The sequence below is a fragment of the Mesoplodon mirus genome, assembly GCF_964341445.2.
Source record: "Mesoplodon mirus genome assembly, chromosome: 14".
Lineage (NCBI taxonomy): Eukaryota > Metazoa > Chordata > Mammalia > Artiodactyla > Ziphiidae > Mesoplodon > Mesoplodon mirus.
Window position 1 is genome coordinate 47,478,359 of NC_138990.1, and position 18,745 is coordinate 47,497,103.

Here is an 18,745-nt window from a genome sequence, read left to right on the forward strand (position 1 = left end):
GAGGATATGCAAGTTTTTGTGAACACAATTAAAGCGAGCTTGATCAGTGTAGGCAGCTTATAGTTATTATTTATTAAGCAAGTTATAGGTTAATGGATGTAACTGATGACTAGCCTCGGCTTCACAATGTACTGTTTGATACACTTACATATTGCAAAACGATGGCCACCACAGCCTTAGCTCAAGCCTCCATCCGGTCACATAATTGCGATTTCTTTTCTGTGTTGAGAATATCTCAGATTTACTCTCTTGGCCACATTCACGTGTATAATACAAAACTATTAGCTATAATCACCCTGCTGTACAGTAGATTCCCAGAATTTATCAGCCTTTTGACTGGAAGTTTGTACACTTTGATCCATGTCCCCCCATAGTCCCCACCCCTGGCCCCCACCTCCCCAACCCCTGGTAACCACCACTCTACTGTCTGTTTCTCCAAATTCAGGTTTTCTAGATTCCACGTATAAGTGAAATCATACAGTATTTGTCTCTCTCTGTCTGACTTATTTCACTTTGCAAAATGGCCTTGTTTCATCCAAGTTGTTACAAATGGCAGGGTTTCCTTCTTTCTTATGACTAAATAGTATTCTGGGGTCTGTGTGTGTGTGTGTGTGTGTGTGTGTGTATCTCACATCTTCTTGATCCATTTCTTTTCTCTCTTCTCTTTTTTCTTTTCTCTACAAGTGATTCTAATGGGTGGCCAAATTCTGAAACCACAGTAAATCAAAGGTGTAGAAAGTGGCAGTGGCTTTGGCCCTGTGGGTGCCTGGCCTGCCAGCTCTCCCCAGCTGGCAGCACTGGGGTGTCCTGGGTTGGGGACAGAGACTGACTGAGGCCAGGCACTGGAGTCAGAGAGGCTGGACTCGAGTCCAGGCACTGTTACTCATGGTGTGTGGCCTTGGAGCCACTTGTCAACCTCTCTGATCTTCCCTTATCAATCCAGTGTGTGTGTGTGTGTGTGTGTGTGTGTGTGTGTTGTATATGTGGTAAGTGGGTGGGAGGAGGATGACAATATTGCCCACCTTAACTGGGCTATTGTGATGATTAATGAGATAATTCTTGTAGATACTTAACACGAGGCCATGAGCACAGGAAACGCTTGGTGAATATTGGCCATTATGTTTCTGGAGACACTGATTTAGGATCGGGTCTAGGATCAGCTAGGACCAGGGTCTTGCGGGCTCTGCAGCCCTTGGAGTTGGAGGAGTGGATGTACCTTGGAGATCTGCGGAGCCTGAGACCCACTGTTAACTTGTGCTAGGCTTGTTTCAGAGGATGGAGCATGGTCTGCCCTCCTGCTGGGAAGCTAGGGCTGCTCTTGCCACTGGGGCCTGTCACCTCTCCAGTTGCCTTCCCCCTTCTCCTTACTTGACACGTCCCTCACAGCTACCCTCAGCATCCCCACCCCCTACCCCAGGAGAAATCTGGAAGCTCTTCTCCCTGCAGGCTTGCTCCCTCCCCTCCAAGCCTCTTCTGACTCTCAGCTGGGGGCAGAATGGCTGGGAGGATCTCCGAGCACTTTCTTGCTGAAAGCATTTTCCTTACATTATAATTTGGTCCTGCCAATAGGAAAAGAAAGGAGAAATGCTGATGGAAAGGGGGACCGTCTTCCGTCTCCTGGTAATGGAGGGAGGAAAAGGCGCCCCGAGGAGGGAAGACCGGAGGAGGGGTCAGCCTCTCAACGGAGTGTCTGCCGCGTTCCTTGTCCGTCATTCTTCTCAACATCTCGTAAGAAAGATATTATTTCTCCCATTTCCCGGTGAGGAAACTGAGCCTCAGAGATGCTTAATAAGCTACCTCAGCCAGCACGTGGGAATCACTGGGACTCTTGTTCAAGTGCAGACTCTGATTCAGAGGGTCTGGGTGGGGCCCGAGATCCTTTGTTTCCAATAAGCCCCCAGGGGATGTCCATGCCACTGGTCTGGCAGGGACCACAATTTGGGGTCCAGGCCCTGGGACACAGCTAAGGAGTGGCTGAGCTTGGATCTGCACTCAGGGCTGTTTGACTCCAAAGCGCCTGGCATGCTCCAGGGTACTCTACGGCTCCCAGATATTGACTTCCCCTTGGGTCAGTCTGAGCCCCTTGAGAAGACCAGTTAAAATCCCATGGTCTCTTGGAGTTAGTCTGGCCCCAGAGTTCTGCCCTAAAACCTTCAGGGCAGAGAGGGTCTGCTGCATCTGCTCTTACCACCAGGGCTTGCTGCAGACACCTGGCCATCCAACCGTGGCCTTTGGTGGGATAGGATTTGTGTAAATAAATGAAGACCAACCAGATGAGAAATGCAAAGACTCTCTGTTCTTTATAGAGCTTGCTATAGCCAGGGAGTCAGCCACAATCACTCGTGTTCTGGCAGAGACCCAAGGGCAGGTAGAGGAACAGAAAGGGGGGAGGCTTCAGGTGTGCCCTGATCAGTGGAGCTGTTGGCCTGGAGAAGGGTGTAGACGCAGAGTGGATCGTGGCCTGCTGTCAACGGCAGCGCCTGTGGTTCCTGTTAAGGTGCAGACCCCTGAGTCGTACTCCAGACCTACTGAGTGAGAACGCTCAGCCATCCGTATACACCCTCAAGGTCAAGAGCCTGGGGCATAGTCCCAGGGCTTTTAGTGGCTGTTAGGGTTCCAGGCTAGCCCACACTTGAGAGTCGGCATCCCTAAGCCAGTATTTCCCAAATGTGTTTTGTCGCGGGCCTCTCACTGTTGTGGCCTCTCCCGTTGCGGAGCACAGGCTCCGGACGCGCAGGCTCAGCGGCCATGGCTCACGGGCCCAGCCGCTCCGCGGCATCTGGGATCCTCCCAGACCAGGGCACGAACCCGTATCCCCTGCATCGGCAGGCGGACTCTCAACCACTGCGCCACCAGGGAGGCCCCCCAAATGTGTTTGATGGAAACATTTGCTTGGGGAGGAGGGACGGAGACTGGAGGAGGGAGGGAGACAGGCAACGGGGTCCTTGAGGCCTGGGAATCTGATCTGCTCGAGATCAGGCAGGTTGCAGAAGCAGTGTCCTAACTGCCTGTTCCCAGCTGGGCTTCAGGAGTCCCCTGGGCAGGCAGGCAGGGCGGCATCACTGTGCATACAGGTTGCTCACCAGGTGGGCGTTTCTGAGTCAGGGACCATTCGGGGGGTCCAGTTTTGTCCGTATCATTACTGGGGCTTACTCAGGGAGGCATTATGGCGTCTCTGTATCCTACGGCCTGGTGTTTCAGTGAAGAAGGCTCTAACATTTGAAGGTTTTGTTTTGTTTTAATCACAGCTTTATAATTACCTCTCTGTGGGTTGACAGCTGTTAATTAGCATCACTTTGGGTTCTCCTTGAGAATTTTTACAACCAGAAAGTGATCCAGCATCTCTGTGGCTGATGTCAGAAGCTGTTATCTAAACAAAAGCTTTAGAATGTCACCAGGTTTTGTAAACACAGCCGATCCTGTCCCCTTCCAAAGGAGAAAGAAAAGCTAGATAAATAATTTCCATGAAGGCAATCTGTTTCCCAGGGTCTGTATTTCCTTTCTGTCTCATCCACTGGTTTTTACCGCTTTGGGACATCGATAATAAAGTGTAAGAGGTGTCTCCAGAATGAGGCTTTGTCTGCTCCTGCCAGAAGGTTTCTGGAAGCCCACTTCGGGGGGTCATGGCAATGAGGGACAAACAGTTTTTTGACAAGACTTTTTCTTAATGCCACGGTCAGTTTTATCTGTGTGTGTGGAGGGGGGCGGTAGATGAGGAGTGGTAAGGTGCGTTGAGGGGATTATTATTTTTTTAAATTCTCTTGGAAATTTTGAGCTTCCATCCAAGCTAGTTTAAGAGGAATGGCTAAAACTAGAGCTAGACTTTGGCCGGATATGAAAAATTTCCTTTTTGTAAAAACTGGAGAAAACTGAGAATTTCTTCCAGAGACGTTTGTTGTATCTTTTTCTAGGCTGCCCCCCTGGAATAATCTAAATATTGTTGCAGTAGGTGTTAGAAGCAAGGCTGGCCGGGGGCTAGGCGACTTGTTCTGCCACTAGCCGGCAATGTGTCTTTGGAGGAAAACATCTGACATCTCTCAGCCTCCCTTTTTTTTTCATCTGTAAAAGACACTGAAAAAATACTTGCTTTGTTCATCTCCTAGGACTTTTTCCCCCAAAGATCTAATGAAACAATGTAGGTAATTCTATTTTGAAAAAGTAGAGTGTTAAACACAAAGAAAAAATATAATTATGATTAACTCCAGTCTTATCCCAGTAAAACCTGCTCTTCTGAAGGCATGCCGGTCATTCCTACCAGCTGACTGACAGATCACTTACGACTCAACGTGGGAATAACTAGGAGATTCAGCAACTTAATTTGCTTTTTTTCCCGTTTGGTATGTTTGACATACGTAGTTGTGATTGCCAGCTAAATGTTTTAGTCTTTTCACTTTGAAAGACATGGAATTCTTCAAAGACGGAAGTCAATTCTAGCTGAGTTTGACAGCTGTTTTTAACTTTCTCCAAGGATCAAAGCTCAGCTCTAGAAGCAGGGGGAAATGGTCCTGAGTTCTTTTCTTTTTTTTTTTTTTTTTTTTTTTTGCGGTTCGCGGGCCTCTCACTGTTGTGGCCTCTCCCATTGCGGAGCACAGGCTCCGGACGCGCAGGCTCAGCGGCCATGGCTCACGGGCCCAGCCGCTCCGCGGTATGTGGGATCTTCCCGGACCGGGGCACGAACCCGTGTCCCCTGCATCGGCAGGCGGACTCTCAACCACTGCGCCACCAGGGAGGCCCCTGAGTTCTTTTCTTAATCAGAACTTAGCGTGCAGAGATGGCAGAGATGAACATTCAAAGCAAAGATGGCAGAGGGATTATGAATTCAGTCCCCCCAAGTGGCTCCATAAGATGGTTTAGAAAAGGCAGGTTTGCTCACATCTTGCAGATGGTAGGATAAGTAGATTGGCATTGCTGTCACTGCCGGGTAGATGAAGAAATGAGCCCATATAAGCCAGGTCACAGGGCGTGTTGATGGAAGTGTCAGGCCTCCGGCCCAGCCATCAGGAGTGGGAGAAAGTCTGGCTCGCAGGGTGACGATCACATTTACCACACCCTTCCTTCTACCTCCTTCTGCTTCTGTTTCGTTCTTCCTTCAATTCAGGCCTATCAGGTTTGTCTATAGGGGCATTACCTCAGTCCTCAGCCATTCCAGCCAGATTGTTGCCTTGGGTGCTTGACTTCAAGGGTGTCTGAAAGTACAGCATTCGGAACCCAGGCTACCAGGTCGGTTGAATTCTATAGTCACCTGCTGCAGGGCCTTCAGACTATCATAAAGTTACTTTCTGAAGTCCATGAGTGTAATCAAGCCAGCAGCGTCCAGGGTCCTCCATAAAATTGAATTAGAGTCCTGAGTGAATGAGCTGTTTGCTCCCCTGCTTGTGCAATGCATCTTTAATTACATTTCATAAAACCACCTGGATGGATTGATGGAACTTTATTTAAACCTCAGGGAGGTACAGGGAGGAAACCATAGTGCAGTCTAACATGCTCTGTTAATATAGGCTCAGAACACATTTACTTTATGGCAGTTCAGCAGACTTTGATGTGGGGCTACTTAAAAATATATTACCTCTGAAAAGCTTTGCTTTGGCAGATAGGGTGGGTGTTGGCAGCCTGTGCGCAGTCAACCAGACGATCCATTGACAAACATCATGTTGACACAATAATTCATGGCACCAGCTCCCCTGATACATGCAAAACACCGGTTTATTTCAGAAAAAAAGAATATATTTCTCAAAATCCCTTTCATTCACGTTGCAGGGTTTATGAGGCGAGTCTTGCCAAACGTAAGCGCCTCACGATGAAGGAAAAGTCTTTCTGGCTTGTCTGCCCTTCGTTTTCTATCAACAGGGATTATTTTAGGTTCTGAACTGGGTATACGACGTGAGGAAGGAAAATAGATGCTGCTTAGAGTAAACAACCGCCCAGAACCAAGCTGCGGAAGGAAGATATATTTCATCTTGAAGATTGTATTTATATTTGCAAAAAGCTATCACTGTTCCACTAGAATATTATGTTTGCTTTTTTACTCCATGAATCCTTTTGATGGAACTAGAAAATTGTGTTTTTCCCCTGGGGCAGCATTCTTTGCTATGTTACTAATGTGTTGGATAAAGAGGGGGCTGGACACCTCCCTCTCCACAGCTCTGGGGTCCCTGTGTGCCTGGAGGATGGCTGTAAACCCCCAGAAAGGAGTCGGCCCCAATAAGAGTATGGGTATAATAGGCACTTCTTAAATTAATCTCCTATGTGGACTCCCTTTTTTCTTTATACCCAACATTCCTTCTTGGTTTCTAACTGTGAAGAAAAAGAACAGACACATGAGTCTTTAATGGGTTGGGTCCATTGGCTTAATTAAACAAGACAAAACAAAACAAAAGCACCCTGCTTTCCCTTCTCCCTTGAGCACAAGAAGTGGATTGGGCCCAGCAAGGACGAGGTTCTTGGGTGGAGGGGGAGGGTGGGTAAGAGTGACCCATCTGAGAAGCTGTGGAGTGGGGCTTGCCCCTCATGGCCACCGGGAGTGTGCTCTCCCTGGCAGAGCCAAAGACACAGATTTGAGGAAACGCCTGGTCTCGGGAGGGGTGAAACCGTGGATGCCACATAAATGGTCTATTGGGGTGGATGTAATTTCTTTTCTACAGAGTCTAATTCACTTGTAATTTGGGCTGGGTGTGGTAGTTGGGATTGTGGCCCAAAAAACATATCTTTGATTCATCTGTTCCAGGGTCAGCTTGGCACTGCTTCACCTTAGACCTTTACTGCCTTCCAGCCCCTTGGCCTTAGCAACCCCTCCCCTTTCCCCTCTGGGAAGATGACTTGGGATTCTTGAAGCCTCTGGGTCCTTGGGCATCACGATGGCTACAGCAGCTCATTGTCCCTGCTGCCTGGGCCTAGAGGTTCTGGGTCTCTCATTACATCACATATGAGGATATATGGCAGCAGCCTGGCCCTGTCCTGGCACAAGTAGGTGCTCAGTGAATGTAGAGGGATGAGGAGTATGAACGGCTCCATGGCTGATGGCAGGAATCCTGTGCACCCTGGATCCCTCTGCTGCTGCCTGCAGGACAAGAGGGGTGGGTGTTGGCTGCTGTTTACCAGCCTAGCTTGGGGTGGTGGTCGGGGGAGCCTCTCCTCTCAGAGAACCTCCTGCCAGGCACCCTCATGAAGGCAGCAGTGGTTCATTCCAGACCATTCCAGGGCATTTGCTCTGATGCTGACCCCCTCCGTGACATAATATGCTGCCTGGCTCCCAGCTGCCCACTTCTACCTCATGTCACTGCAGCTGGGTACCCTCAGCCACACCCACGCACTCAAAGCAGCTGCAAACCTCTAAGACCCTGTAAGGGGAGACCCAGAACTTCCCGTTCTTGTGGATCTGGCCCCCACTTCTTATCCAGTCACTTAGACTTTTTATCATCCCTGGGGTTACATCCCCACGTTGCATCCCAGTTTCATCACCTGGGTCCCTGTCCAGTCTCCCGGCAGCTGGGGTTCTGCTTTGTTTCTTCAGACCTCCAGGAAGCCGGCCTCAAAACCCTAGCATGGGGCAGGTCCCCTTTCTGACTAATTCTCTTACCTCTAAGCTGGATTGCTCCACACTGCTTGCTTCCTGAAAGCCAGTCGACGGGGCCCAGCCCTCGTTACCCACGCTTCCGGCCTAACCATTCAGGGAGACAGTCTGCTCTCTCTCAAGCAAGTTACCTGAAGCTGGCTATTCTCACACACTTACCTGGGCCTGGGTGGCTGAATTTCCTCCTGTGTCCTGCAGCCCAGGCAGTTCCCAGGGCCCAGCCTCCAGCCCCTGGGTGTGGCTCTGCCCTGCTGTGGCCTGAGCTCCGCTCTGAGGATTAGTGTAGCTACACAGCAAACATGAGCACCCAACTGGGTGTGTACAGACATTTCCCAATAGAGGGGTGGGTTGTGGTCCCTCTTGGTAGTTTAATCAACTGTTCCTTGAGTGCCTTGGAAGAGATTGTCCCTGTCACCCCTGTCTGAATAACTGGACAAGTCAAGGTGGGGATCATTTACTTGAAGCCACAGCCTATCCCTGGGGGGAGGGAGCTTAGTCCTCAGGACCCAGTTTAACATGTTCTTGAGTCATGATCTACTTCAACAAGAAAGGACTTGAAGTCTATAATTTTTCCAAACTCAAAAAATCAGCTTTGAAGCAGATGTGGAGGATTGGCCCTTAGCTGTACCCTGTGGGTGAGAATTCTTGTCTTTTGACAACCCACTGAGCTGGCATTGAATCACCCAATTACTGCAAATTCTTTCCTAAATAGAAAGCACTCCACAGCCTCCAGTGGAAAAATTCCAAATTCTGTAGCAAATATCTAGCTCATTGGCAGAAGCAGGTTTGGGGCATGAACAATGGTTCTTCACTTCAGTTTCAATCCAGCAGAAGTTCTGCAGATGACCTGGGAATAAAGTTGGCAGAGAAGCCCCTGGGGGAGACTGGTGTGTGTGTGTGTGTGTGTGTGTGTGTGTGTGTGTGTGCCTGCCTTACCCACACGTCCTTCTGAGCTCCAGCCCCCATGGGGTGCAGAGAATAGGCTGCTTTGTTTGGGAGGCTGGGTTGTACCCACTCAGTCTGAGAGGCATGTGGGTGCACGGGGTAGAGCATCTGAGATATGCCTCTGAGACAGGCTCAGCCGGAGAGCCAGCAGGGCTGCGCTGATGGGCCGGAAGCTTTGCTTTTAGGGCTTTGGAGCTGAGCTTGAGAAGGAGGGTGGGTGGAGCTGTGTGTCTTAATGCCACCTCAGGCTTCTTATCTCTGGAGCAGTCAGCTTCTAAACAGAGCTCACAATGGGCACATAAAAGCTGTGCCACTATTTAACCTTAAAAAAAAAGAAGCTTTCCACATGTACAAGTACATACGTATGCTTGCAAATGGAGTGATGGAACAGTCAAGGGCAATGAAAGGCTCAAAAAAATAAAAAGGAAGGAAAGACAATAGATTCTAGTGCCAGGCACACCTGTTCACGGTTTACTCTGTTCTCTTCCTAGCTGTGTAACCTCAGGCAAGGCACTGGGTGGGGGGGTGGTGAATGGACGAGAGGTGCTTTGGTTTTCTCATCTGCAAAAACCAGGAGAATGCTGTGTGCGTCATTCATTGTTGAAAGAATTAAATGGTTTCACAGAGCTAACCCAAGTAAAACACCTGGCTCATCAAGCACGTGGTAAACATCGTTTCCTTCTGAATTAAGACCAGCACCTGAAGGATAAAAGAGTGTCATTGTGGGGCCCAAAGTTATAGTTACTCGTTGAACCCAAGGCAAACCAGGATCTAGGACTGCAAACAGTGATTGTTTAGAATTTAGGAGAGCCTCTGGGCAGCGCCTCTCCAGGCCTTTCCTACCACTCAGGAGGAGTTTGGTTGGCCCACCCTCTCTGGGATTGTCTGATGCTTGGCTGTCACCCTTGCCTTCTGGGGTGACTGGCATCAGTGTGACTCAGTCGGCCAGCCCGTCAGGCCACTTCCTTCTGCTGGCGCTTGTCCTGGGCATGGCTGGCGCTGGCCTCCCGCTGCAGCCCGTGGCCCAGCACGCAGAGCTCTGGGGGTGGTGCGCCCCTGCTGCCGCCCTTTGGTTCTGGGGCACAGGGACTGTTCCATGGCTCCGTGTCCTTGGGGCTCTCCTCGCTGCTGCTGCAGAGAGAAAGCACAGGTGCCGATCGAACCCTCCTCGTTCCTTCTGGGCCCGCCCCATCTCCATTCTGTCTCTCTCAAGCCCTCCCGTCTGTGTCACCCACAGACCTGGTGGACTCTTGGTGCCAGGCCTCTGCCTTTCCATAACAGCTTTGCCTGCTGGTGCTGTCCTTGTGGGTGTCCGCTGTGGCTGGGCACCGTGAGAGCCAAGCTCCTGGCATTTCAGAGGACAGGCTGAGTCCTGTTCTCTCTTGGGATGCCCAGATCCTGCTGCTGTGAACAAAGCATCTCCCTCAGGAGCTCGGGAGCCAGGCCTTTATTTTGTTTTTGTTTTAAAAGCACCTCTTAGTGCATCAAGAGCTAGGCTTAGCTAGTTGAAACCAAAATAACACCAACAATAACGGCAAAAACCCCCGCTTTGCTCAGCCGCCACCCGTTTCCTGAATGGAATAACATGAAAACTGCTTGGCTCAGACCTGGCATTCGGCTAGAATAGAGCTTCCCAGCTGCTGAGTGCCACAGTGAGAGGGGCTCTGAACAGAGAGGGACACCCAGTGTGCTCTGGGAGCACAGAATGGAGGGTGCTCACAAGCACGGATCAAGCCTAGGCCAGATGGGGGACCAGCTCGGAAAGCCACACTGGCTACGGGCAGCCGGGCTAGCCTCACAAAGACCGTGTGGAGGGCGGAGTTGGCTGTCTGGGTTCGAGTCCTGGCCCTTCCACTTACTAGCTGTGTGACCTATAGCATGTTGATTGATCTCTCTGATTCTCAGTTTCCTGCTTTGTGAAAGGGAGATAGTAATAATACCCATCTCATAGGACACTCAGAGTTATCAATATTGGATGACACATGGAAAACTCTCCACACACTAACCAGCATATGATAGGTGCTCACTAAATTGTCGGCTGTCACTGGGGCTGTTTTGTAGTAGGACTAGGAAGTCATACCTGCTAGGGACCTGAGGGACCACTCTGTCATATGACAGGTGGGCACCTGAGGCTCGGAGCCTCTCCATCAGTCACCTGAGGACCAGGACTGGCCCCAGCTCCCCACACGCACAGACCAGAAGCCCTTCTCTCTGCCCGTGATGGCACCTTCTTGACTGTATTACGAGTGTGCTCGGTTCTGCGTGCTTAGGCTTACGTGGGACGTCCAACCAGTGGAGGACAAGTTTGAGTTTGGATCCTAACAAGATCAGGGTGGCAGGAATGGTGGGGGGAGGTGGGGTGGGCACTGACACTGGCCGTCATACGCGATTTTCAGGCAGTGAGGAACCCACCCTGTTCCTTAGAGCCGGTCTCATCTATGTCAGCCTCTGGCCCCATCATAAGTCCCTGCAGGACCCAGTGGTTTGTGGGCCACGGCTCCCACCTTATTTTTTCTTCTTCCTGTGCCCCTTTTGAACAGGGTGGGGCATGACCCTTTGCTGCTCCCAGACTGGAGCAGGGGACAGGCTGTGGCATGCAGTGTCAGTGGAGGCTGACGCCGAGGCGTGACGCAGGATTTGGTTCTTGAACTGTGTCTTCCCCACCCTCAACCAGTTCCCACATATGCATGAGGCTCAGGCCAGGAGGTCGACTGTTTTGATTGCCATATGGCCGTGGTTCCACCTGTTCCCAGACCTGCTGGGGAGCCAGGCGGCCCAGGTCTCCAGGAAACGGGGTCAGGGGGCTGCAGAGAGACCCTGACTGGCTGGTCCAGTCCTGGCAGAGATTAAAAGCACCGCATTTAGCGGAGCAAGTCTGGGCACACTGAGACCTGGATAGAGACAGGTGCCTTCACTTGGGGATTCAACACATAAATAACAGTTGAAGCTCAGTAACAGAGCTTCCTGGGGAAGCCTCCAAGGACTGCGCCCAATCCCCGGGCCCCAAGGTGGGGAAGATATCAACACCATCATTTTTTCTAAAACAGGGGCACGGGATGACCTGCAGGGGATCAACACCAGACACAGGCCAGTGCATCCTGCAAGCCTGCCTTGGCTGCGAGATCCAATGGGTGGGGCTGTCCCTGCAAGTCCCTGCTTGGGGAAACAGCCTGTAGGAGTTTCTGGCTCTCGGGCACTGGCTTGTTGTCTTGTTGCATGATCTTGGGGGAATCATGCTCAGTTCCCTGGCATTGTTTCCCATACGCAGGAGGGCAGAAAAAAATGCTTGTCATCTCCAGAGCCGCAAAAGCCCTCCTCTTACAGCAGGTGCACTTCTGCTCCCAGACGCCAATTTTACAGGGCTGAGTGGGGAGTGGGGTGTGTTTCTGGGGAATAAGCATTTTCCCATCACATTCATCACGTGCTCACAGTTTCACAGTCTAGAACAGCTTAGACCTGTGGTCTGACCAGGAGATAGGGGAATGGCTGTGAGTCATTCTATGACCTTCCACGTGACCTTGGGAAGGCTCCTCTTTATGAATCCTCCTCCCTCTTTCAAGCTACAATTACTCCCCACCCCACCTCATCTCTCTGAATATTGAGATTCAGGACATAAAACAACCCTTAAGGCCGCCCTATTCGGAGGAGAAACCTGAAAGAATGGCAATATTTTCTCCTTGAGCAATTTTATGTTGCTTTATTATTGCTCCTGCTGTTTTAAAATGTTAGTGTTTTTAATTAATGCCATTTTATTGTCCTTGTTCTCTCAAGCTCTTCTCCTGAAGGGTACAGTTTTAGAAATCTAATAACTGAATAAGTGGCTAGTGTGAGGAATAATGCAATAACATTTATAGAGGTTCTCAGATGAAAGGCACCGTGCTGTGGGAAGCTCATTTTAGATTTAAGAAAAGAGCAATGTTACATTAAGATTCTTGCAAAAATAATCATTATTTCATTTCTTTCAAGTGGCTGGGGAAGTTTCTATAACTATAATCATGCACAACTTTCCCGAGATAATATCTTGATTTAAAATTGACTGCCTAGTACTCTGTGAAAAGCTACCATTTATGCCAGGACAGACTGTGATGTCTGTAACACATATCACTCTGGCAGAAATTAACTTCTGATTTACACAACTGTGGGCAATGCAAAGATAGCAAGGACTGCTGTGGGTTGAGCTTTGTCTGATATGATATCAAGACACATTGATAAGAGTTCCTCTTTAACCGACCTCAGATTTACATTTTTCTCCCCGTGCCACAATTTGGGAAAAGACGCGTGTCCCCGTAAACTTTGTAAAATAATCACACCACCATTCGAGTCCTTTCAACTCCCAGGCAATGGCTATACTTTGAGTCATGCCCCCTTGTAGCTGCATGCCCAGACCTGTCTGCAGGGCTGGGCCAAGGACATGCAAGTCAGCTGCCCCACATGAGAAAGACACACCTAGAACTCAGCCGGCCCAGGGCAGGCATGGCAGCCCTTCCACCTGGGTTCTGGTGCTCAGTGCTCATGGAAAGTCTTGTTCTTGCTCTACACTCCTCTGAAAGGGGAGATGGAGATGAGGCTGGATTGGAGGAGAAGTGGGGGCAGGTCCTCAGGAGTATGGGGAAGCCAGACTTTTATATTCAATACCTCCAGGCCCTGCTGTTTGTTAAGGTGTGTCCCCTGGGTACCTCCCAGATCCTTTCGGGGGCGGGGGGCGGGGGGGTTGTGTCCACGTGGTCAAAACTATTTTCATAATAATACTGAGATGTTATGCGCCTTTTTCACTCATTTCTTCAGGAATGTAGAGTGGAGTTTTCCAGACTACATGATGTGTGATATCACAACAGATTGACTGTGGACAAAGGTCTGAGGATCCAACTGTCTGTCTGTGAAGCCCACACCTAAAGAGGTGTAAAACTATAAGACAGTGCCACTCCTTCCGCTCAATTTTTTTGTTCTTGTGGAAAATATAGTTACTTTTCATTAGGATATAGTTTATGTTAACATAGAATGGGGTCGTTTTTGTTTTTTCAATTAATAAATATTTTAAACATCTCTCAAAGAAGTCCTGGGACCAAAAACTTTGAGCACCTCCCACTAAGATGCTGGTCTATTGCCGTAAACCAGGAAAGACAGAGATCAGGCTGCTGTCTCCAGACAGGGGACAATGGCTCAACTTTGGGGGACAAGTCACTTCACCTCAGTTTCCCCAAGTGTAAAATAAGGGGCACATGTGGTTGCACCAACCTGATTGTTTTAAACTTTTTTTTTTTAATTTTTAATTTTTTTTTAAACTTTATCTTTAGTACAGCAGAGCTCCTTGCAATTAAATCTTTCTTGGGAACCTGAAGTGGGTAACAGATGAAAGGCAGTTGCTTAAGCATGGGGGACTGGGAGACAGGACATTCCTAGACCCCTCTCCCGGCTGCTCTTCTCTGGGAGCTCCGTCTGAAAACTACTGACCCAGATGAGCCTAAGGGCACATCAGCTCTGTCCCAATAACTGCAGGGCTGTGGCCCAAGGACCCTCCTTACCTGCTCTGGCCAAGCTGGGATTCACAAGCGTTGCTGGTGGTGCCCGGGACAGGCAGGTGAAGGCGGATGCCCGGCCGGCAGTCAGAAGCTGTCCTTCTGATGAAAGGCTGAGGGTTGAGGGCACACAGAGCTGTCCCTCGCTGTGAGTCCGCCCTCAGTCGTGGCCCTGAGCTGCTCCTCCAGCATCCTGTCGGGGCCCCACAAGGACCCCCAGCTTCAGGTGGCAGCGATGGTGGGGTGAGTTGGGGTACTGTTGAGAATGGTGACTTAGCTTCAAACAGAGAGGAGGTGGCTGGACAGAAAATGGAACATGTGTTCCCAGATGCTTTGGCCGTGGCTGCCCGACTGTCTTCAGAATCTCTTGTTTCCTTGGGCCCCTGACTGGGAGACGCTGGGGGAGATGGGGAGGGGCCAGAGGCAGGGGAACTGGCTTCTGTGCACTGGGCAGGGGGGCTGGAGACCTTGTGCTGAGCGGGTGGGCTTGCCGAGGGAGGGGTGGACAGTTTGTGCTGGGGGGGAGGGGAAGCTCGTTTCTTCACTGTTGGGGGGCTTAGCACCCTGGGGCTCGCTGGAGGGCTGAGCGGTGGGCTGGGGGATCTGTGCACACAGGGCACACTGGGCTGGGCAGGTCTGTGAGTGGAGGGCAGGCTTGAGTGCCTCTTGTCCACTCTGGGCGTCCAGTGTGCCCTTGTGGGAGAGGCCTTCCTGACCAGTGCAGGGCTTCTATCTTGGTTCTGCCTTGGGGCCTCGGGAGAATGTGGCCCTCGCATTGGCCTGGCCAGGCTGGGTTCTGAGGTCCTGTCCTGCCCGGACGTGTGGCTGGAGTGGTGCCAGCGGATGACCTTCGGGGGATGCCTGGAGAGGCCTGTGGCCCTGTCCGCTCGTGCCTGACTCTGAGCCCTGCTGCCCTGCACCTCTGGCTTTCCACTGGCTGCTGGCGGGTGGCTGAGGTCCAGGGCGAGCTTTCCGGGATTGCAGCCGCTCTTGCTGCTCCCTGGTTCTGCGCTGCGGGCCCTGGCGAGGGTGGCCGTGGTCTTGCTGGGAAGCAGGTCAGAGGGGCTCATGGCGGCTCTTAGCTTTGGGGAAGCCCACGTTCTCCGGGTGGGGCCAGCCCCTCCCAGCCCTGGCACGTGGGTCCCTTCGAGGGAGCTCTCTGCTAGATTGCTGCTTTCTGGGGGCTCCAGGGAAGTGAATGATTTGTCCATCAGGATTTCCAGAGGCGGTGGAGGGAGATGCTCTGGGTTCTCCTCTGTTTCACAGTTGAGGTCCTCACTCTTGGATGCTTCTGCTGTGAGCAGAGGGGGAAAGGTGGGAGCAAAGGGCCTCCAGCCTGGGCCCATCCTGAGAGGTTCTCCACCTGCTGCTGGAGAAATTCGAGGCTTTGGATACAAAGGGGCAAGTCCCCTGTAAATGGGGAATCTGGGAGGCATGGTGGGGACCCCCCACTTCCTGGGGCAGGGGCTCAGCCCAGAGTCCTTGGAATCCCCCAGTGTCCTTAGACCCTCGGTGGGACTGAAAGTTTCAATGAGTTTCTTGACCGATGTTCTGGTAGGACAGCTCTTGATGTTCCAGTCCTGGGCCCTGGGAGCCTCACTGGCCCTCTCACCTGATGGCATGACATTTGGAAGCCCCTCAGCTTTTCCCTGCCAGGGCTGCTCTCCCTCAGGGCGGGGACAGCATTTCTGCAAGGTGCTCTGACTTGGCAAAATGCTGAAGTTGTTGGTGAGGGATGCCTTCAGCTTGCTGATGGTGCTGCTTGGGGTGATGTTGCAGCAGTGGTCGGGCCTCAGCGCTGTTGCCCTGGGTTGCAGAACCTGCTTCTGGCTGTGCCCCTGCTGTTGGGTGTCCCGGGTGCAAAGTACCTCCAGCCTCTGGCTGAGGTCTCTCTGGACCCTCCGCAGCTCCTGGAGGGTGGGGTCCTCCACGTGGCTCTTCAGACACCCCTCAGATTGGGACCTCCTCTGCCTTGAGGGGGCCTTCCTGCTGTCACTGGCCGTGTTCGGTCTTGGGGGCACCATGGTTCTCTCCTCTTCCTCGACCCATTCCTGGTGCTCAGAGGGCACGGGGACAAACTTGATCCTTTCACTGATTGCTTCCTTCATCTTCAGAATCATTTCCTGGTCCTGGGGGCTCCTAAGCCTCCGGGAGTGTAGCAGAAATGGGCTTTCGGCACCGGCAGGTGAAGACCGAGGCCTTGCATGGGAAGTGTTTCCCTGCCACACACGCGGACTCAGGCAACTCTCTTTGTCTTCCTCCTCCTCTGGGCTGCTGTCCTCACCTTCACTGAGGGGCGGAGTGTCCATCAACCTGGAGCCTTTAGGAAAGTGTGCTTCCCTGGAGATCCTGATCCCAGGGGAATCACCCGGGGCACTTTGGCCCAGCCCCCAAGGCCTGGAGGCAGTATTTTCTGGGCCTGTGCTGGAGGGCTGGGGGCTCACTGATCCACCCCGCACTGCTGGCTGAACCTTTGCTGTAAGAGGCCTTGAGAGCGGGCAGTCCTGGGGTCTGGCTGAACCCATCCAGAATGGACTTTGTTGCCAGGTATGTCTTGACAGCTTGGCCTCCACTGTGGGTGAAATCGTTGGCTTCCACTCTGCAGGCTCCAGCACAAAGTCCCAGCTGGCTTGCTTGCCCAGCTTGTCTGCCAGCTGCACAGACTCATTGTCAGCACCAATGCCACTGTCCTCAGAGCATAAGGGTAGGCCCTGCACTTCAGGGTCACTGTGGCCACTCGCTAAGCTCTCCAGGTGCCCCAGAACCCTTAGGAGGCTTTCATCTGCACCCCTCTTCTTGCTCAGCTTGTTTCCCAGGTGGCCCGTGGTGCCGTGGAAGTAGCGGCCGGAGCCCTCCAGGAGGCTGTCAGAGAGCGAGACCACCATGCCGCTGAGCACCTGCAGCTTGCTAACTGTGTACTGCAGAAGCTGCTGCAAGAGATCTGGCTGCTCCTGGGGCTCTCTTTTCTTCAAAGGCCAAGCCAGATCCTCCTTAACTTCCTGAAGGAGCTCTTCTCCATCCTTGGAGATTTCCCCTAAGAGCTGGTTGACCTCATCAAAACACAGCAACAGGAAGCTGACCATGGGCTGCAGCAGCTCCTGGGTCTGTGTGGCGCAATGGGTGATGCTCAGAACTGCTTCGTATTTGGAGACGCAGGTGTGCAGATAGGTGTAAGCACGCTGGTGGGCCTTCACCAGGGGCTCAGGGAAGTCTACTTTGTCTTCAGACTCGTGGGCAGGAAGGATGCTTTGGCAGTAATGGCCCTGTTTGCTCGACCTGTGACATTTTGGCCTCTTTTCCCATTTGGAAGTCTCCTGGGTATTACTTTCTTCACTCTCTTCCCCAGAAAAGGCCGCCCCTTGTGATCCATGGGAACTCTGTCTCTTGAACGGAATGTGTGTAGCCACGTAGCTTTGTGATTTGTTCAGCTGGGATGGGGAGGTTTTGGTTTCTGGGATCAGTCCTTCCATGTCTTTCCTTTTGCCTGATGTGGGATCTCTGGTGAGCTGACAAAGACTTTCTGCCACAGATTGGATCCACCTGGGACTTTGCTGCTCTTCTGCTGGCCTCTGTGCCTGGGACAAGCCCCCTCCAGAGTCATGGCAGGTGGAGTTTTGAACCAGCAAAGGGATGGAGCATCTTTCACTGGGCCCCTGACATCCTGGCGGAATTGCTTTGGGCTTTTTAAACAACTGGATGCCACCCTTAGCAATGCTGTTAACAATATCACTGTGGGAAGGTGTACATCCCATGATGTCAGCTTGCAGTCATCTCCCATCTGCAACCCTCACAATTTTCAGACAATTGTATTCAAAACAGGAACAAAAGGCAGTCTTACTAGTCCATCCAGGCAATTTCCAAGCCAGAATCCTTTGAAGTCCAAGGTGCCATGTCCTAAACTTGGAACTGGCTTTCTTTCCTTCCTTGGCCCCGTTGTGTAGAGGTAGCGATGCTGCCGCCGTCCTGGTGTTGTTCTAAGTTTTGAACCCTCTGCTGCTGATGAGCAACGGGGCAGTTCTAGAGGACTTCAGTCCCGTGGATTACAGGATTGCATTTTGCTCGTGTCCTGACAGATGTGCATGGCAAGTGGAACTTTAAGCCTATTAGGTTAATCATGCCCTAGCCAGTCAGCACTCACAGCATGTTCTAATATAGAACTCAGCATTTACTATCTTGGGAAGCAGATTAGTTTTGCACGTGCTTATGCTTTTAATTCTGTTCAGATGCCTGCCATATGAAACCTAGAGAAATGAGCCATAATTGCAGAAGGCTCTGGAAGAGACACATTTGTGGAAGGGAAGCGGGGGCTCACCGTTTATGAATCCTGGCAGAGAAGTGACCTTCACAGTTTAGTAAGGGCAAACTAGCCGAGTGTGCTCCAACCTGCCGCCATCCAGAAGACCCCAAAACTGCACAGTAGCTGGGAATTGAGGTGATACATTGTTGTTTGTGTGGCTTATAAAAATACTACGACTTTCTAGTGCTGGAGGACATCTCTAAATAAGACAGGGAGTAAAGAAGGCTTTCCTCTACACTAGAAAAGGAAGGTAGATCGCAGGGAGCCTTGGAGGGGAAAGCAGGAAAAACTCTCCATCATATAAAGCTCAAGACTGGTCCCTGTGGACTATAGGGACTCAGGGAGACAATGCTCTCACAGGAAAAAGTTTTTTCTTAAACCTTCCTCATAGGAAAATAAGCTAAACCTGGAGAGCCA

General features: G+C 51.3%; 1 protein-coding gene across 1 annotated transcript; it reads right to left on the reverse strand.

The window, feature by feature from the left end:
• Positions 1-9,468: 9,468 nt before the first annotated feature.
• Positions 9,469-17,783, reverse strand: PCARE (photoreceptor cilium actin regulator; the record flags this gene model as incomplete). The annotated part of the gene is made up of 2 exons (XM_082642406.1): positions 9,469-9,646; positions 14,038-17,783. The coding sequence occupies 2 exons, from the start codon at positions 17,781-17,783 to the stop codon at positions 9,469-9,471; spliced, it is 3,924 nt and encodes a 1,307-aa protein (XP_082498532.1).
• Positions 17,784-18,745: the final 962 nt, after the last annotated feature.